The sequence below is a fragment of the Lygodium microphyllum genome, chromosome 2 (assembly GCF_053477565.2).
Source record: "Lygodium microphyllum isolate KBCC chromosome 2, Lygodium_microphyllum_v1.1.10, whole genome shotgun sequence".
NCBI lineage: Eukaryota > Viridiplantae > Streptophyta > Polypodiopsida > Schizaeales > Lygodiaceae > Lygodium > Lygodium microphyllum.
This window is the reverse complement of record NC_141136.1, coordinates 101,733,846-101,759,921: the sequence shown is the minus strand read 5'-3', so window position 1 is coordinate 101,759,921 and position 26,076 is coordinate 101,733,846. Positions and strand designations below refer to the sequence as shown.

The window sequence follows — 26,076 nt, the reverse complement described above, 5'->3', positions numbered from 1 at the left end:
CCTTCCAAACTTATTTGAGCTTTCTCTCTTCAAGAAAGATAGGTTAAATCTAAAGAGAGGAGGGCCATCAATGTAGTCATTATGATCATTCAATCTAAGGGACATGATCCGAGATGGCATATTCAACAAGAAGAGAAAAATTGACATCTGGTTGGATCCATCAAGAACCCCTATTTAGATAGATCCTATCAAGGTGTGCTACCCTCCAATATTTTCATGATTGTTTGTTATGGCAAGTGTATTTAGGGAGCTTACCACCACCAAAAGCAATTGCTAAATCAACTAGTTCTTGCAACACTTCAAGCTCATGCTACATTTCTCTGTCTAAGTATATCATTGAGTTGGTCTCATGTGATTTTTCCCCCTCTTGTAGTGTCATATTCCAATCCCCTAGGAATATAGCATTGTTATCCAAATAAAAACTTTGAACTTGGGCCCAGAGTGATGCCCTTTTAGTAGAAGCATTTGGCTCCTCATATACAAAAAAAATGAAGCAATTTCCCCTACCTAGTTCCATAGACACCCCCAACCAAGCTACCACTGCCCTTTCTAAAGAATGCATAAGGGTTCAAAGATTCTCTCAGAATCAACAAAGTGCCTCTTTTCCCTTGCCTAGAATAGTCCCCAATCAAGACATAACCTCTACAAACAAACTCTTTAGCTTCTTCACCGCCTAGCTTTATCTCCTGCAATGCAAGAACATCAGATCTTCACTTCCTCAGTAGAGCATGACATGCATCTTTCTTGAAAAATCCACCCAATCCCCTGATATTATAGGTCACGTGTAAGTTTTTGCTAGTCCATATCAATGATGTTTGATTATATCACCCACAACTTCTCCCTCGCCACACAACATAACATAAATGTTTATGTGCACGAGAGGCATGCATGCCAAATTCTAGAGAGAGACTCTCTTTATCTTATCAGGGCTGTGCTTGCCACCACGTGTTGCCTTTGTTGAGGATTCAACAGCATGGCCTTTCTAGCTCTCAGAATTGCTAGCCTTCAGCTTCCCAGTAGGGACAATCACATCCTTTTGATCCTCATTGTTACCAATCTTACCTTCACCCTTAATATCCACCACTACGTCTTGATTTTTATTCTTTGCACACGGACTTGCAATGACCTTCGGTTCTTGATTAGCATTACCCTACATTTTCTTCTCTTCAAGACCTTCTATGCATGGGCAATCCTTTCTACAATTGGTCGAGGCCCTTGCAAATGAAACATGTGTTAGGGAACAATGCAAACTAGACATCAACCAATAGTTCCAAACCATAGGAATCAACCGCTTCCATAAAGTTTGAAATCCACTTCTGCCTATCCCATAGGATACATATGCATTTCTTTGCCTTAAGGGCTTCATTGCCCGTTGCCATAGAAGGCACATAAAGAACCCTACGAAGCGTCCGTACCAACACATAAACCTCCTCGTCAAGCCATGCACAAGGAGACCTAGAAAATTGATCCACATTGGACACTTGGTATGGAGGACCTCCTTTGGGTTGAAGTCTACCCTCCATGGCAGAGAAAAAACCAGATTTCCTTTAAACCCAATTGCAGGTCCCAAATTGAAATCCCTCTCAACCTTCGAGAAAATAATGGTAAGGAAAAAGCCTCTCCCAACAAACATGTATTGCTTGATTGACACCTAGAGTTGAAAGTCACCCAGAACCACCTAGTGAATTCATCCTCCGTGGGTGGCTTACACATGAAGTATAGGTGCACTCCATAGATGGAGTATTCAGCATACCTTTGGTGCACACGGTCCAGAGCAAAAGAGAGAGAAGTGCGATACACATTCTTTCCAACCACCCTAGACGCTCTTTTGTTCTGGTTATAGTCTTCCTGATCTTTTGTTGACACCTCTCCACCTCTCTAGCATCAATACTAGCTAAAACCACCCCAATATAATTGAAGTCCATCTCCTTAGCATCGCCAAAGCCATCTTGGGCTCGTTTGGACGTGTGCAGGGGTTCAATTGCACATGTTAGAATGCGATATATGCTCTTTAGTGCTCTTTAATGCACCCATTTCAGTATCAATCTCTCTCAACTAGTGGAAGCCCAAGTTAAGTTGCAAATCTAAAGCCCCTCAAATCTTGATTAATTGCACAAATAAATAGCAAGGCGAGCGTGAGGTAGGACTCAAAAGGGCTCGGATAAGGTATTAAAGATATATTATCATTATCATTATCATTATCATTATTATTATTAAAATCTTTGGAGTTTACAGGAATTGTCGACGGTGCAGCGAAATGGCTATGGCAATAATCGCGTTATCACCTTCATGGACGTGCTCGTCCCGCACCCGTTCTGGGTGTCCAGCCTCTCTGACGTTCTCCATACAGGTAGGAGCGAGAACTGCACAATGGCAATCCGTGCATTAGCACTGTTTTTATGGCAAATAGTCGCCAATCAGGTATCGATAATTGAAACATCATGCCGAGAGCCGGCCTCAGATTGGCTTCTGCTAGGTTTTTGGTTTAACGTAAGGAGTTCTGCAGCTGTTCCGAGTTTGAAACTCTAGAGATTTCTATCCGCTTTTGCTCGGACGTTGCAAATGTAACCACACAGTAGTAAAATCAACCATCTCAACCACGGCTTGAATCGATAATATCCGTCTTTTTTCATTTCTTAACATCATGGTACAGTCCCTTGCCTCATGTTAGAGTCCGTTCGGAGAGACCTCATACAGTGGGAACCCCTTAGAGGACATTATCAGCAGCCGAGACTAGCGTGGTCATTGGGGGAGGATGACAGACACAGTCTAGAAATGGCACAAACGTTTTATGCACAGCAAAAGGTGATAATGGTTAAATGTAGCCTGTTAAAGGCATGACATCGAGTTCAGTACCTTCTTTTGTATAAAGATTTGTGGGATAAGTGGAGACTACCTTGGATTACTACTGGTCAAACGATACAGAGATCTCAAATTCTGAAGGAGATGCCCAGAGGGTGTATCCAAGATTGCTAGACTACTTAAAGATAGTCGACCAAATTCATCTTTATTTGCTGCTGACAGGAATCAGATAGGGGAGGCTTAGGGGCCAAAGATTTAACAAGCTATGAAGAGGTTAAAGGAGGGAGTATTTAAATGATGCGGATGCAAGCTTCCTAAGTGGAAAAGGCTGGATAGAAATTGGACTTTGCCTCCTTGTACGAAGATTGGCAGAGACTTGTTTATAGCTACCAAATTCAAATGACTTAGCATGTTCTCATGGAAACTGAATCTTAGTGACTTTGTTATTCATGTAAATGGGTTTTTTTCTCTTTTGCTATCTCTCTACTTTCTTTTCCTCCCACTTCATTTAGTGTTATTGGACAGACTCTAATGTTTAGCGGTAGATGTATGGATGGTCTCAACTTTCTTTTGTTTGGGATTTAGAAATTGGAAGTTGGGCCAAAGAATTCCAATATGTATTTATTTCATGAGTCATGTTAATGCCTACTAGTGGCTAAAATGACTTATGAATCCAGTGATGAATACAAGTGATCCATGGTATGTCTTAACCTAGGTGAACAAAGAAAACTAGGATGAAAATAAGAAAGGGATGGTATGATTAATATGTATAGGAGCACTTGGCTCTCCTACTATCTATAATTATCCCTCACAACGTTATCCCAGAGGGACTTCAACTCCTTTATGATAGATTGGAAGTAGTGAATCTCCTTGAGAACACGTGACAATGGTGAGAGATGATAGCCTGATCCTCAGATAGTCTCGTGTGTGTTGTTTGGCTTGGGGATGAGGTATCTGAGTTTTGTATTTCTCAGTCCCTCTACTTATAGTTGCCTTGGATAGTCCTCCATTGAGTGGAGTTGATATTGGTGCTCGAGTCTGTGATGCTAGTGCTATGACTTGTTCTTCATGCTATGACCCTAAAGAAGTCCACGACCTATCTATATTTGGTGTCTCATGTCTTACATACCTTGACTGGGATGTCTATGTTAAGCAAAAAACAGTTGATTAACATCTAATCACCTTTTTTCAACTCATTAAGCATCCCCAAAACTCAAATGTTGAATGTACCTGAAGTGTTCGGGTGCAGTTTGAGAGTGCTCAAATGCAACCCAAGAGTGCGCGGGTGCAACTGAAGAGTGTCTAGGGCACTTTGAGACATTCGGTTGGCTCATGCATCTATAAATAGGAGATTTGTCTAGCCACTCGACATCCCACATAGTTGCTACCCATCACCTTGCTCATTCCTACTTGCTGCATTTTGCAGTTTTGGACCTCTCCTCTAGCAGTGCTGCATTTATAGTCTTGAGCTCTTCATCAGTGTCCAGCACTAGATTGGCTGTGATTCCTCGTATAGACAAGCTGGCCAGCTGTCATCTATTGTGCTGCCATCTTTTAGTGTGTTTACATCATCATTCATTGAACCATGTTTGCATTTGTGCTGTTGGTCTCTCTACATTGCTGCCATCTTCATTAGAGCAGCTTTTCTTTGTCATCAGCAGCTCCAGGACTGCATTACACTCCCTCTACTACAATCATTTTGTTGCGTCATTTAGGAGATATTGATATTCCTTCTCCCTTCCACCCTTACTTCACAGTTTGACATATTGGTGCTATGGCTTCTACAAAGGCGGAAGCATGGACCATTGGTTGCACCTACTATGACAAAAACCGTAAATGGTTGCTTCAAGCGATCTGCATGAGTTGTAGCCTTTCCATCCGGATCCATGGGAGTAGAGATGGTTCGATACTCTTGCATCTCAAAGGTGATCGAGCTCCTGCACATACTGTTGTGCTGGGAGAAAGATCCCCCTCTCAGTCTGCCATATCTCGTGACCTAAGAAGTAATGAAGAAGCCCCATATTTGTCATCTCAAACTTCTCATGTAGTGCTTTCTTAGTCTACTTGATCATTTGGGCACGATCACTTGTTAGAGTGAGATCTGTCCACATAAAGCATAAACACTGCGTGCTTGCCCTAAAGCTAATTGTGGACGTACAAATTGTTAGCCTGCCTATTTTGAGTCATGTCAGTCTGTCATCTCTTGGTTGTGAGCTCCTCTTAGAGTTTGACGGAGACATGGGAGCTCTAGCAGTTTTAGGTACATTTCCCATCTTTTCTTGGTGTTTGCACATATTAGTGTGCATTTCCTAGGTTCTCTAGGTTTGTGACAGTGTCTGCTATTTTCTGTGCCACACATGTGGGTTGCCACATCAGTAGAATACACATTTATTGATGTTGGACTGCACAGGAGCAGTCGGCCAGCATTTATTGCCTCTCCTAGGAGCAGTTGGCTAGATTTAGGGCATATTTCTAAATCGGCCAGTTTTGGTGGGAGTTGGCTATATATAGCAGCCCTCCCTCACTTGGCAGATCACTTGTCTTTTGCAAGCTTTGCACTCTCTGTCTCCAACACTCTTCGACTTTGGTGCTGCCATCATCTCAACATGATTTGGTGCCCTCATTGACATTTAGGACTGCGTGTAGGGACTAATTAGACCTCATCATTATATTCAGCATTCTTTTTTAGTCAATGCACTCTTTCTTCCTTCATCTTTTTCTCCATGTATGTGTGTGTGTGTGTTCCTTCCGTTGCGCACTCTCACATGGTATCATGGCCTATGTGAGAACACAGTGTTGAGATTTGTTGCAAAGAGCTTCCCCGTTGCCAAAATGTAGGACGTCTACTTTGCGTTTGCTGCAAACGCAGCCACATTTAGAGGATTTCAGCAGAGGTGATCCTCTTTGGTGACCAATCATCAGCTTTCTTATGTAGGTGCAGCTTTTCTTCATTAGGTGGCAGCATTCATTGTGTCCACGTTAGCTTTTGCGGCCAATTGCCGTCTTCTAGAGGCGCCAGCATCTTCTGTGGCAAATTTCAGGGTGATTGTAGGTTTGAAAGATGTCTTACTAGAACTAGTTTCTTGGCTTTGATGACTCAGACGAGGAGCTTTTGTCTAGGCGCTCTTCTGAGCAGAGATGTGATGATAGGGAGTTCGTGACTATCGTCGTCAGGAGGAGTCTCCTTGAATGCACCTCTCTTTTGCCCATGTATCACAAAGGGCCCCATTTGAAGTAAAGGCTCCATCTGAAGTGAAGATGCCTTCCTTGATACCATCTATTCAGGTGCCTATTCTACCTTGCCTAAAGATGACAAATTGGATGGTTTCAACTATTCATTGTGGTCGTGTAAGGTAGAGTGGATACTTGACACCTTCGATCTTTGGGAGCTAGTTTTTGCCTCTATTCCCTGTCCCAAGGAGGATCTAGCCAGATAGGCCTTCCATGGACTGTGCAACCTTATGGGATCGGCCCAACTCTCGAGCCAGATCCTCTCTCTTTATGAGTTTGTTGGATTATCCTTGTGCATGTTCGCAGGTTGAAGATTGTAGTGGAAGCGTGGAGTAAGCTTGCATCTTTGTATTAGCACAAGATGTTTGCCCACAAGATCTCCCTTTATTAGAAGAAGTTGGGGATGCTCAATCTTGATGACTCTCCTTCCATGAAGGAGCACATCTCGAAGATGGAGGATATGAGGGGTGAGCTTGCCTCTCTTGGACGGAGGATCTCTTCTGAGGACATGGCTATGATTCTTTTGACCCAGTTGCCATCTCCCCGGCTTGATGTCTCTTACACTAGCCTTGTCACTTGGAGGACTTGTGAGAAAGCATATGAAAGGAGCTTTCATTGCTTGTCTTGGAACATGATGAGCGACTTCGAGCAATGGGGGCTAGTGGATCTGGCTTCACCAAGGCATTTATTGTAGGTATAGGTGGAGGGAAGAATAAAAAGAAGGAGAAGGCCAAGGACAAGAAGGAAGAGGACAATACTTGTAGGTCATGTGAGAAGAAGCCCCACTATCCATGAGCCAAGGCTTCTATGTAGAAGAAGTAAGAGTTGTATCCTCCTTGGCAAATACATGCACAAAGACAAACTGTTGAAGCTAGGGTCGCCTTCGAATCCTTTGAATTTGGCTTGAAATGGGGATACTTTTGCCAACACTTCTCCTTGGAGTGAGTATCCTTCCCATAATGTGGGCACTTGGGCTTTTGGCGTTAGGACATGAGTTTCCAAGGGGGCATTGTCATGATTGGTGACAACTCTGCTGTTTCCGTTCAAGGAGTAAGAACTATTACTTTATTGCCAGACAGGCCGTTATCTCAATCTTTCGTGTCTTTAGGTCATAGAGCCGATATCCTTTTGTGGTAGTGCTATATCCCACGAAGATGAGCTTCCTTGACTTCGAGTCAAGCTTCATCTTCCTCTTCTTCTTGTCCACATGGACAAATGCATCACACCCAGAGATGCGAAAATGAGACACGGAATGCTTCTGTGATCTGCAATAGCCACCGCCTCACCCCAATGGGAATGAGGAAGACCCTGTTAGCAGATATTAGTCAGCTGATGGTGTGAGTCTGTGTGCAGAGGCTGGGCATTTTATGTAGCATTTTATGCACTATTTTATGGCACATTTTTGTGGCCATTTATGATGTACTTTTAGCATTTATTGTTGGCCGACCAGCATTAAATGCTGGCCGACCTGCATTTTATGCTCCCCACTTTTGTGGCTATTTATAGGGCTCCTCCTCCACAGTCTGTGGTACTTCAGCCATCAGTGGAGATCCTTCTGGGAGAGAGGAGCCGGTGCTGAGGAGCCCACGCAGCCAGTGACTCACCGTTGTATGCTGCTGTCTCGTGTTCGATATGGATTCCATTTCCCGAGCATACATCTGAGTTCTCATCTGTCTACTGTGTTCATTCTTTCTTCTGTCTTGTGTTTCAGCATTTATTTCAGCATATTCTTTACGCTTCCATTGCTGCACCACTTCTGACATGGTATCAGATTTCAGGCTGCAACCTATTTGTGCTGTGTTTTCTTGCTGATTTCAGGATTTACACCCTTCTTGCTGATCAGCCAGCTGTCCTGCCTGCTGGCGACTGCTGATTTGCTGCTGGCGACAGTGTTTCAGCATTTGCGTTTTGCGTTTTTCTGGACAGATTTGCGTTTACTGCTGTTCCACTCTTTGCTGCCCATGTTTCCTTCATCAAACTGCTGGCAACAGTCTTTAGCCCCTGTTTCTTCAGTTTGCAGCCTGCGTTTTGCTGTTTACAGCATTATTTTTGCCTGTTTTTCTGATTATTCAGGCCGTTTTTGCTGTTTTTGGCAGTTTTTGACTGATTTTTTCACTTTGTGCAGCAGCTTTTGGCTTATTCTGGTCAGCCTTTGGGTTATATTGCATGTGAACTCACTATTTTTGGTGTTTTTGGTTGCGTTTTGGCTGTGCTCACTCTCCAAACGACCTTCTTTTCTTCTACTTCTCTTTTCTACCTCCTCCAGATGGCCCCTCCGTGCACCTCAAGTGAAGATAAGTTACATGGACCTGATTATCTCACATGGAGTGCTGTCATGAAAGCTTGGTTTGTGCAGAAGCGGCTATGGTACATCGTCTGTGGAGCTCTTGCTCAACCTCTCCGTCCTTTTCCTCTTCCTGAAGACTTTGATGAGGACAACCATGAGAAAGCGGTGCTCACATGGGACTCGGACGATGCCCGTGCTTACTCCGCGTTGCTTCGGTGTATTTCTAAAGCGGTCTTACCGGCGGTTACCTCCTGTAGGACGTCTCCTGAAGTATGGCAGAAGTTGCAGCAGATGTACGAGGCACCTTCCACCATGCGGGCCGTCACACTTTATGGCCAGCTCCAGCAGATGAAGTTTGAGCCGAAAGATACTATTCAGTCTTTTCTTCTTCGTGTTACATAGGTACAGGACCCGCTTTGGCACATGTAATCTGATTATAAAGAAGAGGACAATTATAAATGGTTTGTCTAGTTGTTGGAAATTTATAATCGTTATTTTTAGCATCCATGTTGTCATCTATATAGTTTACATCAATTTGCTGCAAGAGAGAGAATATATAGTTTGTAATTAGCCAAAGCAATAAAGATCATTATTTGACAACGTGTGGATATTATTGAAGATCTAGATTCTTCATCACGTGGCCTTAATAAGGGAAAGTGAACTTAAAAAACAAGAAAAGTACCCAAGGATAGCAAGGAGAAGAGGTCCAAAAGAGCCAAGGAGAGTGTAAAGGGCACATAGAAAGTATTAAACTCCCAAGGAAAACCCTAGGAGGACACTATACAAGAAGGTAATAGATTAGATATCTCCTAGGAGGACCCTAGAAGGACATTGATAAAGAATCGTTGATTGCGGGCGCAGACATCATCGACTCCTGTCAGTTTTACACATATGACCTCGATGCTTCTTGAGCATGAGGCATCCTTGAGATTACAGGGGCGGCTTCCGGCACATTATGGAGGTGAGGCTTATGTAGCTTTAGAGAGGGGTGACGGGAAGAAGAAGTCGAAGGCCCAGTGTTACCACTGTGGCAAGAAGGGACATTTGCGGAAGGACTGCAAGAAGTTAGCGGCTTCCAGGAAGAAGGAGCAGAAGACGAAGCGGGATGCTGACTCTATCGATGAGTCCTCTCCTTCATCAGACTCCGACTCCGATCCTCCGACCAAGGGGAAGTCCAAGGCGCGGAAGGGATCCTCTTCTTCGGATCGCGGGAAGGGCTTGGTGGCCCCTTCCTCGGCTGCTTTCTAGTGGTGGTGATGCGGACATCCCTCACGACTCTCTTATGCCAGAGAGGGAGTGTGAGCGGGTGTTGGTGGGGCTGCAGTGCCTCATCTATATTTTGATATAGATGCACAGGATCCAGAGAGGGATGTCCCTGACGCATCGACGGTATCTGGCAGTGAAATCCTAGAGACTGGTGTTGATTTCTGGGTTCATGATGAGCTGTTCTTCTTGACAGAGAGCGAGAGGCTTTCGTCTGGAGCTCACATGAGGGGACACTTTGGTGGTTTGGCCAAAGGCCGGGAATCCATGGTCACATGTTCAGAGACATGTTTGGTAGATTGGCTTTGTCTGTCCTGAGTGACATAGGTGACATTACACAGAGAGCTGCTATGAGTCTTCTCTATTTTCAGGTGTTGTTGGTATGATCGACATCGACATCAGATACTCTCCGAGGCATCTTGGTGGTGGGCTGGCCACTCACCGCTTGGACATCCGTGGTCCTTCTGGTGTTTCTTTGTTGTGTAGTTTATGATTCTCCATCATTGTACTATTTTATTGTATCAGATCACACATGATCTGAGAGAGGGTGTTAGCAGATATTAGTCAGCTGATGGTGTGAGTCTGTGTGCAGAGGCTGGGCATTTTATGTAGCATTTTATGCACTATTTTATGGCACATTTTTGTGGCCATTTATGATGTACTTTTAGCATTTATTGCTGGCCGACCAGCATTAAATGCTGGCCGACCTGCATTTTATGTTCCCCACTTTTGTGGCTATTTATAGGGCTCCTCCTCCACAGTCTGTGGTACTTCAGCCATCAGTGGAGATCCTTCTGGGAGAGAGGAGCCGGTGCTGAGGAGCCCACGCAGCCAGTGACTCACCGTTGTATGCTGCTGTCTCGTGTTCGATATGGATTCCATTTCCCGAGCATACATCTAAGTTCTCATCTGTCTACTGTGTTCATTCTTTCTTCTGTCTTGTGTTTCAGCATTTATTTCAGCATATTCTTTACACTTCCATTGCTGCACCATTTCTGACAGACCCCTATGCTTCAACATCGATCGGCCATCTCTAGCATGGTCTAATTCACACACTCCACTACACCATTCTCTGATGGTGTGTTTGGACGAGAATACTCCACCTGAATGCTGTGATCCTTGTAAAACTGAGAAAAGAGGTGAGAAGTAAACTCACCACCATGATCTACTCATATACCACAGACTTTGGAAGTAGTTTGTGTCTCTGCAAACACCTTTCACTTGCAAATTTTGGGAGTATGCCTTGCTATTGTACTCCAAAATATAAGGCCATATATAACGATTGAAGTCGTTTACAATCAGCATTAGATACTTGGCCTTCTCAAGGGAGGTTGTGCCCATAGGTCCGCAAAGGTCGGTGTGCACCAACTCCAACAGTATAGAATCACTCCTAGTGGCAACTTGTGGATATGGCTGCCTATGCTGCTTACCCCTCAAGTAGCTAGGTCACAAAGTGTGAATAGGAGGAGCAACCCTCCCTAACTTGGCAGATCACTTGTCTTTTGTGGGCTTTGTACTCTCGGTCTCCGACACTCTTTGACTTTAGTGCTGCCATCATTATCTCAGCCTAATCTGGTGCCCTCATTGATGCTTAGGGCTGCATGCAAGGAGTTATTAGTCCTCATCATTGTATTCAACATTCTTCTTTAGTTAGTTAAGTCTTTCTTCCTTCATCTTTTGCTCTCTCTTTGTGTGTGTGTGTGTGTGTGTGTGTGTGTGTGTGTGTGTGTTCGTGTTCCTTCTTCCGTTGCACGTTCTCACACAAATTTGGATTGGAGGTAGATCTGAATACCCCAACTTGTCTTGGAAGGAATGAGTCTATCTTCTCATTCCAAGCATAAGAAGCTTGTTTGAGGTCATAGAGGGCCTTATTTAACGGGTACACCTTACCATTTGAGGTAGAAAAGCCAAGAGGTTGCCCACATAGATCTCCTGCTTCAAGTTACCATTCATGCACGTGGACTTGACATCCAATTGGTAAATTGGCCATCTCTTACGGTTGGCAAGAGTAAGTACTGTTCGAATGATGGCTATACGAACTCTAGGGGCAAAAGTATCATGGAAGTGAACACCTTGCTGTTGTGCAAAGCCTTTGGCAACCAATTGTGCCTTATGCTTGTTGAGTGTGCCATCACTGAGATACTTGGTATTAAAAACCCACTCGACTACAATTACCTTCCGATGAGCGGGCCAAGACACAAGGTACAAAGTGCCATTCTACTCAATGGACTCCAACTCTTGCTCTATGGGCTTCTTCCAATGATCAAATTGTAATGCCTTCTTTATCAATGTCAGCTTCCTATTTTGCATGGCATGGGCTATCAAACCATAGTGTAAACAAGCTTGGTGGAGTGCGCCTCGTTCCTCCAAGATTGCCTTGGGTCATCTTGTGATTGCCACTCCTCGGGAAGCCCCTCAATTTGTGCACCATGGAGTGTCTCACAAGCCCAATGAAGAGGATGTGGAGATATGGGAGGGTTTGCAAAAGAAAACATCGAGTGTACGACCATGATTGAAACACAAAGGACTCAAATACAAATGCAAAAACGCAAGACGCAAACTTAAACACAAATACAAACTTGGAAGAAGGATAATTTTGTGAATGAATGAAAAACACAAACACAAACAGAGAAGAAATATAACTTTGAAGTGAATGAATGAATGTTATAAGTGAAGGAAAGAGTGTACAAGATGCTCAAGGGTAGAGCTGTCCAACAGCCCATGGCTCTTGTGGAAGCAGGCTAAGGGAACAGTCGAAGTGTGACGTCCACTAGAGATGGATCTGTAGTGCTGTAACCACTAGTCAGAGTTGTGATGATGTAAAAAATGAAAGATTGGTATGCTAGAAGCCAAAACACAATAGTCTTTGGGGGTGAAGGTCACAACGATGTAAAATCTTATTGCTTTGTTTAGCATTTGATTAAAAAGTCAATTGTTTCACAGTGTGGGACCTAGGACCTAGAGATATCAGTTGGTGCCAAAGGCAAAAGTTGTAATAAGTTATGCCTGATAGGTACTAGGTGGTATCTGATGTTAGATTTTGGCCCAGACCAATTTATTGGCCATTAATGCCAATGGTGACATTAGAGACTAGGCATTAATTAATTAATTAATTAATGCTAGTCTAAGAGTCAATAATTGCTTAGGGATACTTAGAAGACGAATTGGCCTAGCCAATTTAATAATTGACTGGTGAAATTAATTTTTTGAGTGCTAGAATAAATATTGAATTGATTTTTAGAATTAATATTTTGAAAATCAATTTAATAAGCTGGATAATGCTGGAAAATGGGATTACAAGGCTGCCATTTGGCTAAATTTGTCCATGTAAGTGGGATAAACGTTTTTAGGGACTAGTGGAAGTCTATTTTAGTCATTGTGAGAGAGATGGAGGTTGTTAGAGAGCAAGGAGAGGTTGCTGATGTGATTTGCAGCCATCAAGGATCAGTCCTACAGCAAGTGACAACCGTTTGGAGTCCTCTAGGAGTAGGTGACAACAGCCCAAGGTCCTTCTAGTGCAGATGAAAAAATACAGGAGGAGGTAATAGTCTTTGTGGTGGTTCTAAGCTGTAGATGACAGCTTCCATTGCTGTTTGAGCAGGGCAGTAGGAGTTTTTTAGTGTTTCTTATGATGAAACTTTGAAATTTCTCTCTCTATAATATTCTCTCTCATTTCCTAGCCATCTCTCAAGTTATCTGAGTATGTTCTAGCAGTTTAAGCTATCTGAGGAAGAGATTTCAGTCAATCTCTGTTGTACACCCTAATTTATAGTAGAAATTAGGGTTTTGATAGAGGTGCCTTGGGATGTGTACTCAGAAAGAGTTTGGCTAACCCCAAGTAAACCAAGGGGCAAATTGGTTTGGAGGCTTGCTGGTTAGTTTTGATAGTAGAGGCACTTGGATTAGCGGAGGATTGAGAGGATCTCAATTATACTCCTTCCATTTGCAATATAAGATAAATAAATATTAAAAGAGGCATTGATTTTGGGGCCAATAGGGTGTCCAATGTCCAAGATTAAAGTGGTAAAGTATGCATTTTCAGTTTACGTGAATTTTATGCTTGGTGTAATTAGTGCTTGATTAGGTTATTTACCACCCTATTTGAGGAGGAAGGTTGGTTTTAGTGGAATTGGTATCTGCAAGATAGAAAGCTGTTGTAGCTTCAAGTCAAGAGATAATCGATGCCCAAACGTTTGGAACTGGAAGAGAGATACCAATCTCCTCCAAACCTCTGCAACGGTGCAGATACGTTGAACGTGCATGAGCACAGAATGTGTACAACTCATAAGGAGAAAGAGCGAGCTCTAGCATTCAACCAATTCCATAAAGCTACCAAATCTGCAGTCACACCATCATGAGGATCTATAGTAGGTCAAGGTAAAGGGACAATAACAAAATCCCAAAGGTCATAGTAGTTAAGGAGATGTTCCATGTGGCACAATCATAGAGGGTAGTTTGTCCCATCTAGCTTGTGGGATGTAGATAGAGAGAGTAGGATTGGCACGTGCTCAGGAGATGCCATCAATGCCAATCGGGGATTGGAAGTCTCGAAAGAATATCACAAGAAAGAGAGATAGGATGGTGGTCAGCGTGAATGATCTTGGAGCACATTATTCCCCAAAGCATACACACTAGCCATAGATGTCGTTAAATAAATACTTGCAAGAAAACAAAGAAGATGCTGCCACGGGGATATTCTCCACTTCGGTGTCTGTTGATCTGTAGGTTAACAAAAGATGTATTCGCAATAGTCTATACGGTCCAAGGTGAGAGAGACGACTTGATGCTGAGCAGAAAGGGGCAGATCTGCAAAATGAAAATGTGGCTGTAATAAATACAGTCAAACATGTCCAAAAACTTGTCACTTAGCTAGAAAAGGGGCCGCATGGCAAAGAAAGTGACCATCCTAGTAAAAATAGCAAAGAAATAAATTTGTCGGCCTAAAAATAGGCCGCCCAGCAGGGAACAGTGTCGCTGAGCATAGAAGAGCTGCTACCCGGCTGAGAAGAGTTGCCGCCTAGCCTTAAAGGTTGCCACCCAATAGAAAGGAGGTTGCCAAGCAGCAAAATGCAAATTCGCCTCAGGGGTGGGGAAGGCTGCTTGCAGAAAACGCAGGCCTGACCTAGCTAATAGAATGGCCGCCCAACTTGTCAAAAGCCTCTTAGGTGCATGCCCCCTAGCTTGTGAAAAGCTGCCCGAGGTAAAAAAGGAAAATCTGCCTTGGTAACCATAGCAATAAAGGGTTGGCAACACACCACCTTGCCGTGTTTGACTCCAAATGCAAGGTTTGGAGTACAAGAGGATGACACTTGGTAAGTTTCATCGTGGACAGCATGTCAGAGTGCAGCGGTGCGGAAGCGTAGGACTGAGAGAGAGAGAACGCAGAGAGAGAAGAGAGAGAAAGAGACAGTGGAAGATGAAGATCTGCTGTATAAAGTGTGCTGAATACAAAGATATGCAGATATATACACGGGCGCAGTGCGCTAGACTGCGTGTCTCCACCTCGACGATGCAACCTGCTGTTCACCTCGAAGTCCGCTGCAGTCTGTACTGTCTCCTGTCTGAAATCTGCGAACAGAGACGGAATCTGCGCGTGTCACCGGTCTGTAATCTGCGAGCAGAGAAGTGTGGGAGATTGCTGGGAATGTCGGCTATTTATAGCCAAAATCTGCCAGAAAATAGGGCTCCAGAAATACCCAGTCGGCTGCCTGCACAGGTCCGACTGCCACGTGGCAGTCCGACTGTGCAGTCCGACTGCACTCTGCCACCGTACCTGCCCTGCTGCCCCTGATCAGGCTGTGATCTCTAACACCCCCTCTCAGAGCCTGGGCAGGGCAGAAGCTTGAGGGATCTGGAATGTCTCCGAAGTAGAGCCTGGGGAAGTGCCTTCGTAAACAAATCCACAAGATTGTCCTCCGTCTTGCAGTACTCCACAGTGATGGTCTCATCCAGAAGCTTCTCTCTGATGAAGTGGTACTGGATCTCTATGTGCTTCGTCCGGGCATGAAAAACAGGGTTCCGTGCCAAGGCAATGCAACTCTCATTGTCACATTGCAGCAAAGTAGGACGAGTCTGGGGGCACCCAAGCTCCTCCAATAATCTCCGAAGCCACACAGCCTCACATGTGGAGGAAGACGCGGCCCGATACTCCGCCTTAGTAGACGAAAAGGCTACCGTGGGCTGCTTCTTGCTACTCCATGACCTGTAGTAGACCGCCTGTGGTCCACATCACCGGCCCAATCCGAGTCGCTCCAACCTGCAAGTACAAGATCTGAACCATCTGTCCCTGCGGGGTAATGAATCCCTAAATCAGACGTCCCCCTCAAATACCGAAGTATCCTCTGAGCAGCCTGCCAATGCACCGTCTTAGGTTGCAGCTGATGAGGGTGCAGCCACCGCTCCAGAATCCTTGGTGTCCTTCTTGTCTTTGTCAGGGCAATCCTTCTTCCAATGGCCAGTCTTTCCACAAATATGGCATGTGGAGTCTTTGTCCTTGTCCTTCTTGGACTTGTTATTCCCCTTCTTATTCTTTTGGTCCTTCCCCTTCTTCTGAGAGGCTTGACCTGTCAGCGCCTCCGTCTTGGAAGCATTCTGTCCCTTTAACTGTTTCTCTTGGTCCAAGACCATAGGAACCAACTCTTCCCACCGAAGAGTAGACTCTCGCCCCGAAGCAATAAGGGCAGAGTAAAATGTACCGAATCGTGGCGGCAACTGGGACAAAAGTGTGATCGCCATGTCTTCGGAGGAAATCGGCTTCCCCGCATTCTGAACCTGCATCTGAAGCTGCCTTAGCTTGTTAATGTGCTCCCGCAGCGAAGAAGACTTGTTTACGGACAAGGTCCGTATCTGTACCTCCAAAGAAACCCGCTTCATAAGGGTCATCCGATTGTACATCTGATCAAGCTCCAGCCAGATCTCCCGAGCTACCGTCAAGTGCTCGATGTGAGCGATCACGGCTATAGTACATGATAGAAAGAGAAAGGAACGAATCCTGGCATTCGGTTTGTCCCAATGAGACTAAGCCTTGGCCAACTCCGCACGAGCATCGGAAGAGAGTTTAGACTCATCTCGTACCGAGGGCCGGTCGATCTCCTCCTGTACCAGCTCCGCTAAAGCATAGGACTCAAGGATGGCCAACATCATGACGTGCCAAATGCGGTAGTTGTCGCCGTCGAGCTTCTGATCTGCAGGAAGAGTAGGTAAGACAGGCACCTTCCGGTCCATAATCGACTGGAATTCCAAGTCAATCTCTGTAGACATCTTCACCTGTAATGCCTTCACAAACGCAAAAGCAGCCCCCTCTGACTGGGAAAACTTAGCCTGCTAAGGCTCTTCCGCGTCCTGAACCTTCTTCACCCGCTGGAGGCGATGAAAAAGCAAAACCTGCACTTGTAGGCTGAAAACTCAAACTTCCTCCGCGTCAAACAGCAGTAAACAGCAGCAAATCCACCACCTGGACTCCTTTCCTGCGCGCCCACACTCGCTTCAGCCTTGTTCCAAGGCGCAGCCCTCTTGTCTGCCCTTAAACGCAAAAAACGCAAATTTGTGTCGCGATGGAAACTCCTCTTCAGGTTGATTCTGCGCTCAGTCAGCCCTCTAACACTGCTCTGATACCATGTCAGAGTGCAGCGGTGCGGAAGCGTAGGACTGAGAGAGAGAGAACGCAGAGAGAGAAGAGAGAGAAAGAGACAGTGGAAGATGAAGATCTGCTGTATAAAGTGTGCTGAATACAAAGATATGCAGATATATACACGGGCGCAGTGCGCTGGACTGCGTGTCTCCACCTCGACGATGCAACCTGCTGTTCACCTCGAAGTCCGCTGCAGTCTGCACTGACTCCTGTCTGAAATCTGCGAACAGAGATGGAATCTGCGCGTGTCACCGGTCTGTAATCTGCGAGCAGAGAAGTGTGGGAGACTGCTGGGAATGTCGGCTATTTATAGCCAGAATCTGCCAGAAAATAGGGCGCCAGAAATACCCAGTCGGCTGCATTAAACTGCATTAAAAATGCAGCCGATTGCCTGCACAGGTCGGACTGCCACGTGGCAGTCCGACTGCACACCTGTCCGACTGCACTCTGCCACCGTACCTGCCCTGCTGCCCCTGATCAGGCTGTGATCTCTAACACAGCATGCTCCTCTTCAAGATCTTCGGCTCCCATGTATGGTTTTGATACCACGTGAGAGTGCACAACGGAAAGTGGAAAGTGAACATGGAGAGGAGACAAAGAGAGAATACAGGAGATAGAAGAAACAATGTGAATGTGTTTATTGAAGGTTCAAGGTTGCAACAGTCAGCCCCAACATATAGCTCTATGCGTTAGTGTGGATGCCAGAACGGTAGTAGGGGGATGAGAGGATGAGAAGGGCTGGCTGAACACAAAGGATCGATGATGGATAATGGATGGTGAATGTGGGAGGGTAGATTGCCTATGTATAGGCAAAAAAGAGGCAAAACCCTAAACATAGTCAAATCCCTTAAAATGGCCAAAAGTGCCCAAAAGGAAATGCACTAATGTGCCCTCCTAATGTCAGAGCTCGTAATATCCTCTTCTGATTTAGATTGAGGCTCATAAGTAGGAGATGACCTCACAAGATACACATGAATGCTAACAGTCGGAGATTGGGGGATAGCTATAGGAGGAAGATTTAATGCAGAATGAGCTTGCATTGCAATAAATGCAAGCTGTATGATGCTTGGGAAGAGGCTAGATAGGATGGCGATAGCAATGTAAGGGCTTCAGGGGCAGCTGATGATGTGGCAACAATTGGGATGGCTTGGATAGCCATGGGAGGGAGAGTTGATGGCTGAAACTTGCAAGACAAGGGATGGGCTGAATGATAGATAGCCTATCTATTCATAGATGTAGAAGGATCCTCACAAATTAGGGTTTTGCTTATGGGATACAAAAACTCTCTAGGACCATGCAATGTTTAATGAACCTTTTGGTAATTATATATTTTGGGGCTGCTTTGAAGAGCTGATAAATTTATAATGCATTTTTACTCAACATCCCCTCCTAAGCCAAAAATTGGAACAAATAATTGATTGGAAGAAAAGCTTAAGTCCCAAGGTGTGCCACCCCGAAGCAGCCACGGCATCAAGACAAAGGTATTTATGTGTGGTGGGAATGTGGTGAAAGAGCTACAAGAGTAAACAACTCAGAATCCACCCAGCGGCACCCTACACAATGAGATGCAAAGAATAATGCTATATGATGACAATGCACATGTAGTAGGTGCCATGGGATAGTGTCTCTCATGGAAAATTGTCCACTTGTCCAAGCACCCTTAAACAAAGATGATGATCATGCAATGCAAATGGGAAGTACAACAGGGAATGGACAATGTTAAAAACAAATGCCGCGATCTATAGATCTAAGTGAAGGGTAAGAACCCCTCCCCCCCCGCCCCCCCTTGTAAGGGCTTTGTAGCTATACCATGCCGTTATCACCGGAAACACCTATATAGGGAGTAGTAGTGACTCAAAGGCCTGCCTTGTTTCCACTCTACGTGTGATTCCCTATACCCAGTGGTGAACCCTCTTATGTGCGGCGTCACGAGGGTGTAGTCGTGGGATATGCCTATGTTGTACCGCTCCTTTGATCGAATAATACAAGAGTATACCTTGATCTCACATATCATGTTACCTTTTTGTGCCGTGTTGAGTGCGTAACGAGTGCACATGCATCACACTTGGTATCATAGCAACTCTTGCTTGAAGTGAAGGAGTGCTCATGGAAGTAGGAGAGAAGATCTAGTGCCCCGAAGAGAACGGAGTCGTAATGACCCACGTCGTGACGCCCCGCGTCACGTCGGCCCCGGCATGACGTCACGACCCCGACACCACTCACCATCTGAAGACGTGACGTGGCTTCCCCGCAGCATGAACACCACTACCAAAGGCGAGATGCGGCTTCCCCGTGCCGACAACACCACCGACCACAATGTGGCTTCCCCGCGCCGACAACACTACCAACCACATGGAGGATGAGAGGGAGAATGTCACCCTCCTAACAATGGAGGAGAGGAAGAAGAGTAGAGGGCAATAATGGAGAGTAGCTCAAGAAGAGAAGGTAGCCGGATTAGAAAGGTAGTTGGAGGGCATGTTAGGCATGCTGGAGTCAATTTGGAGGAACATGCAGATGAAGGAAGAGGAAGGGGAAAGAAGGAGGAAACTAGAGGTGGAGTAGAGCTATAGAGATTGGGTGTTACAACAACAAGAAGAGAAGAAAAGACACAAAATGCAAGAGAAGATGGATAGAATGGGTAGAGAAGAGACGTCTAGGAGGGCGCAAGATATAAGAAAAGAAAAGGAGAAGGTAGTAGAAGCAGGAAACGAGAAGAAGGATAAGAAAAAGGATAAGAAGTACAACCGAAGGGAAGAGGAAGACAGTGATAGTTCAAAAGATGAGTATGGAAAATTCAAGATGCCCCAACCTGCCAAGTACAAAGGAGAGAGAGACGGGCTTGTCCTGAAGAAGTGGATTGCAAATGTGAACAGATACTTGAAGTATACCCGAATAACCGAAGATAGGAAGGCAGAAGTGACAACCATTTACTTGGAGGAGGACGCTGCTAGTTGGTACTTGCTAGAGCAAGAGCAGGGCTACACCATCTTTTCATGGGAAGAACTCTCTTTTCATGGGAAGAACTCCAGGGAGAACTCAAAGACTACTTCATTCCAAAGATGGAGAAATTCAAAGTGAGAGACGAATGGAGGAACCTCAAACAAACACAAGGGAAGATGAAGGAATATGTCAGCAAATATAGGCAGATTATGCTGCAACTACGAAACATGGATACTGACACCAAATTACATGGATTTTTGTTTGGGATGCAAGAATGGACTAGAAGGGATGTGGAGAGTCAGGAGCCAACAAGCCTAGTAGAAGCCATGAGAATGGCCGAAAGACTAGTGGACTTGGAGGGTAGGAGAACGGCCTAGGGGAACCAAAATAGATTCAACACCAACCTCAACAACAATTCATGGACCCCGAGGGACAATGCCCCGAAGAGGGTCATTCACAGACACGCGGAGCCAATCCCCCAATACCACATTGGTCACGTCGCAATCTGCATTGGTACCAAGAGGAGCAGTAGGAAGATGGGGAAACAACCATTACACGCCAACTCCGAGTGCATCGTATGGATCCGCAGGATCAAATACAACATGGTGGAGACCCCAGGTCCATCCATCGGGATCAGATGCTTCAGATGCGGGGGTCCACACTACCAAAATAGATGCCCCGTGGAAGATATAGCCTCATCAAGCGGGTTGAGGGTGAACGCCACTAGCGCGTATGGAGGAGAAGAACCACAACCACCGCGTATCCAAGAAATCCCAAGCGGAAGTGATGAAAGCATGGATTACCCAAGGGTAGGGACAGTTAGTGCTCGACCCCAATGCATGGCGGCCCGAGTAGCAGCAGTCCACCATCTATACATCAAAGGCAGAGTGAGCGAAGGAAATCAAGCCATCATGGTGGATATAGGGGCCACCCATGCACAACTTCATTACCCCAGAGTGTATAGCCAAACATGGATTGAAACTATCTAAGGTCCCAGAAGGATTAACAGTAACATTCGCACAAGGAGAGGCCAAAGAAGTGAAACAAGTCTTTGTAGTGCAAGTAGAAGCTGGAAAATGGAAAGCAAAACTCAACTTCTTAGTAATTCCCATGGATGATTTTGAAGTGATCCTAGGCTTGGAATTCTATGACAAATATGTCATTGCAATATTTGGGAAAGGGGTAAACGAGATGATGCTAGATATGCAAGGAGAAGGCGTCAGAATACCCTGCAAAAGAATGCAATTACGTGGCAGGATCCCAATCAAAGTGCAAATGAAGGAGAATAAGCCAGGAGTCTCATGCCAAACAGTGAAGCCAAGTGCAAATCAACCAAGAGGTTCAACCCAAGCAACACCGGTCCAAGGGACCATTATCAGGCCACGCATCATGACTTGCAGTGCCAAGCAGGTAGAGAAATCAGTCAAGCAAGGAGATATGGTCTACTTGTGTATGATCCGACCCATTGGGCAAGAAGACAGCAAGAAGCCCAATCATCAGAGCAACAACACAGAAGTGGTAGAGATACTTCAAGAATTCAAAGATGTAATGCCAACGGAGCTAACCAAGGGCCTACCACCCAGACGAGATGTGGATCATAAGATTGAATTGATTCCAAGATCCGCCCCACCAGCTCGAGCACGCTACTGCATGAACCACACCGAGCTCATGGAGCTGAAGAAGTAGTTGTATGAATTAGAGGAACAAGGTTTCATCTGCCCCAGTAAATCCTTCTTTGGTGCCCCAGTGTTATTTGTCAAGAAGAAGGATGGGGAACTTAGACTGTGTAGATTATAGGGCCCTTAACAAAATCACCATAAAAAACAAATACCCGATGTCCCTAGTGGAGAACCTCCTAGATAGATTACACAGAACCAAGTACTTTAGCTGCATAGACCTTAGATCAGGTTACCACCAGATCCGGATAGCAGAAGAAGATATCCCTAAAACAGCCTTTGGCACCCGCTATGGTAGTTTTGAGTGGTTAGTCTTAGGATTCGGCCTAAGTAATGGACTAGGCACATTTTGCGGCCTCATGGATGGAGTCTTTAGACCCGAGATAGATGTCTTTGTCATTATCTACATTGATGATCTACTAGTCTATAGCAAAACCTTAGAGGAGCACAAGCAACACTTACGCTTAGTCTTTGAGAAACTGCGGCAATATCAATTATATGCCAAACCTGAAAAATGTGAGTTTGCAGTAAAAGAGTTGGAATTTTTAGGTTTCATTGTAGGAGTAGCTGGTATCAAAGTGGATCCTAAGAAAGTGGAAGCTGTCCAAAGATGGCCTGTATTGAAAACTGTAAGAGAAGTGCGGGAGTTCCTCGGCTTCATAGTATTTTGTCGAAGGTTCATCAAGGATTACAGTCTCATCATTGCCCCCCTCTCCCACCTCACCAAAGAAGATAACTCTTTTACATGGGGGAGTGCGCAACAGGAAGCTTTTGAGCAGATGAAGAAATGCATGAGTCAAACTCCCGTCTTGAAGGTACCAAATTTCACCAAACCCTTCGAGTTCTCCACATATTCATCCGATTATGGCATTGGAGGTGTACCGGTGCAAGAAGGCCACCCTATAGCTTATGAGTCCAAGAAATTTACAGATGCTGAAACAAGGTGGAGTACACATGAGAAAGAGATGCTTGCAGCCATCCACTACCTCAGAAAATGGAAGCACTATGTTCAAGTCAAGTACACAGTAGTCTTCACAGACAATATCTCCCTCAAATACTTCCAATCACAACCCAAGCTATTAGCAAAGCCAGCTCGCTGGCTAGACTTTCTAGCATAATTTGACCTGGAGATTGAACACAAGCCCGGCTCCACCAACAAGATAGCAGATGCCTTGAACCGTAAAGCTGACTTGAAAGCCGTCAGTGTGGTCAGCAGCAACTTTATGGAGTTAGTCAAGGAGGCCTTGAAACAGGACCACGAGATGCACAAAATTATCCAAGATGTGGAAACATGAAATACATGATGGCAAACTTGGAGGACACAAAGGACAAAGCAAAACCTTGGAGGCCCTTAGGAAGCAGTTCTTTTGGCCCAACATGAAGGAGGAAGTCATCGACTACATCAAAACCTGCCCCACTTGCCAACTTGTAAAAGCACCCTGCTCAAAGCCAGCAGGATTACTTCAGCCATTGCCCATACCAAACCGCCCATGGGATGTCATCAGTATGGATTTCATTGTAGAACTTCCCGAATCCCATGGGTACACAATCATCTTTGTAGTGGTGGACTATTTCTCCAAGCAAGCTCACTTCATCCCGGCCAAACCACCACTGAACGCTAAGGAGGTAGCCCGCCTCTTCTTCACATATGTATTCAAACTCCATGGTTTTCCCTTGGGTATAGTATCAGATAGAGATGGAAGATTCATGAGCGACATGTGGAAGGAACTCGTCAAGACACTGGAAACACAGTTGAGATTCTCCTCCTCCTTCCACCCTGAAACAGATGGACAAACAGAACGAGTCAACCAAGGCATTGAAGATTACCTCAGAAGCTATGCCCGAGTGGATCAAAAAGATTGGGCCTTGTACCTTGATGTCTTGGAATTCCACTACAACAACTCCATCCACTCAGCCATGTGTTACACGCCCTTTGAATTGGCCACAGGAAAAGAAGTCATTACCCCATTGGCCTTAGTATCAGGAGTGGCCAAAGCAAAAGATCAAGATGTAGAGTTCCTGAAGAAATGGAGAGACCAGAATGCGATGGCTAAGCAGAGCTTAGAACAAAGCAATCACCATGACTGAGCAAGCCAACAAAAAGAGGAAGGCGGTACTATTCACCAAAGGAGACATGGTCCTAGTCAGCTCTAAGAATATGTCACTTTCCAAGAACATGACTCCCAAGTTTAACCACCGCTACTATGGACCCTACCGAATCACTCAAGTGCTGAATGAAGTCACCTACAAACTTGACCTGCTAGACAGTGTATGTGTCCATAATGCTTTTTATGCTCGTCTTCTGCGCAGGTTCTATCCCAACAACCAATGGGGACAGCGCGTACCAATGCTCCATTCCAAGGGTCCCTTTGAAGTAGAAGCATTCCTCTGACACCGGGAACAAAGAGGATACCCTGCGTACCTCACCAAGTGGCGCGGGCATCCCCTCAAGGAAGCCACTTGGATTTCAGAAGCAGAGGCTCGTGAGCGCGGCAAAGACGCCTTCGCCCTTCTGCTCAAGGAGAACCCTAGTACTCCTTCCAATGCCCCTTGAGCTTCTCCAAACAAAGAAGCGGTTCTCAATCATAGGCCCAAAACGCCTCCACTCCTCAAATGTAATTGAGTCGAGGGTGGATTCTCATGGTAATCCCAATGCCAATAAATCCAACAGAGCCCTAAACAAGTCTAGATAGGCAGACACTGACCAGGTTCCTAGAAACGGCTGTGTTAAGACCCCCAAGTCCTAGTGCGGCAGACACTGACTAGTTTGATAGTATAGATTGTGTTAAGACCACGCAGTCATATAGACCGGCAGACATTGACCAGCTTGATAGGAAAAGCTGTGTTAAGACCCCGGATGAGTTAAATAAGCGCTACCCTTAGATTGCTGAGGACATCAATCCAGTAAGTGGGGGTGAGTGTAAGGGCTTTGTAGCTATACTATGCCGTTATCACCGGAACCACCTATATAGGGAGTAGTAGTGACTCAAAGCCTTGCCTTGTTTCCACTTTACGTGTGATTCCCTATATCCAATGCAAACCCTCTTATGTGCGGCACCACGAGGGTGTAGCCGTGGGATGTGCCTATGTTGTACTGCTCCTTTGATTGAATAATACAAGACTATGTGGGTACGTGGAACATGCCCGTACTTGATATTGGAAGAGGGCTGTTGTATTGACCAAGTGGTGTAGGCAAGCTTGAATCTCAAGCTCAGGAGAGGGATCTGTGCTAGTAAAGAAGTGCTAGGGTAGTAGTCCACAATGCAAATGCATCTAATGGATAAAGAAAGGCCTAACACTCCCCAATGGAAAGAGTGGGGGAAGAGTTAGCCACCAAAGTAGTCGGGATGTGCTCATACTCAATCTCAGGAGATGGGTCCAATATTGACCAAGTATCATAGGCATGCTTGAAACTTAACCTTGTGACATGGCTCCTATGCCAATGAAGAATCCAATGGCACAACCACCAAGGTAGTAGTCCATTGTCATGAAAAAAATAAATTAGAAGTGTAGAAGTTGATGGTTAAATGATAAATAAACCTCAATTGAAAGGATAAAAATGGATGCCAAGATAAGGAAAAAGAATGCCCAAGGACCGATCTTAAGAGAGAAGATTCTATCTTTATCTCCATGCTAATGGAGGCAATACTTACTGAGGCAAGAATCGAAAAACCTAACCTTCAGCTGAGGTAGGACCGGCAAAATACTTGCAATATTAATCCTAACTGAAATATAGAACCTAGCATGAAAGGGTCAAGAAAGAAACTTGGATTAATATTGCAAAATACTTGCAATATTAATCCTAACTGAAATACAGAACCTAGCATGAAAGGGTCAAGAAAGAAACTTGGATACCAGATGTTTCATATTGAGATTCTTTGGATGCCATGTTAGATGAAAAAGAGAGCTAAATGAGTGTTAGATACAATAGAAGTAAATGAAAGAAGGAAGTGTGCAATAGAAGACTTGAAAAAGTGCAGCTAAGTCTAAATGAAACTAGCCTAATATTCCTAAGGATGGCCTAGGATGCCTAAGAAACTAGCCTAGGGGAAGATAATGACTAGACTAGCCAGAGATGCCATGAGGCACTAATTGAGGGGGAGATCTAGGATCCACTACACCAACCAATGGTCGACCACTGATGAACACAGATACTAGGGGGTGGAGAAACTGCGTTACCTCTTTAGAGAAGACTCTCTCTCAACTTCCTTGGTGTGGTACTACCACCACCGAAAGGGGTTGAGGTT

The 26,076-nt window shown here is 45.0% G+C and overlaps 1 protein-coding gene across 2 annotated transcripts in view; it reads left to right on the top strand.

The window, feature by feature from the left end:
• Window positions 1–2,197: 2,197 nt before the first annotated feature.
• LOC148040101 (uncharacterized) overlaps window positions 2,198–26,076 on the top strand; it is a 176,857-nt gene continuing 152,978 nt past the window's right edge. For both annotated transcript variants that reach the window (XM_087696621.1, XM_087696620.1), the window contains exon 1: window positions 2,198–2,350. In XM_087696621.1, the coding sequence (XP_087552747.1) occupies window positions 2,258–2,350 (93 nt within the window). In that variant the 5' untranslated portion in view covers window positions 2,198–2,257. The remainder of the gene's footprint in view (window positions 2,351–26,076) is intronic.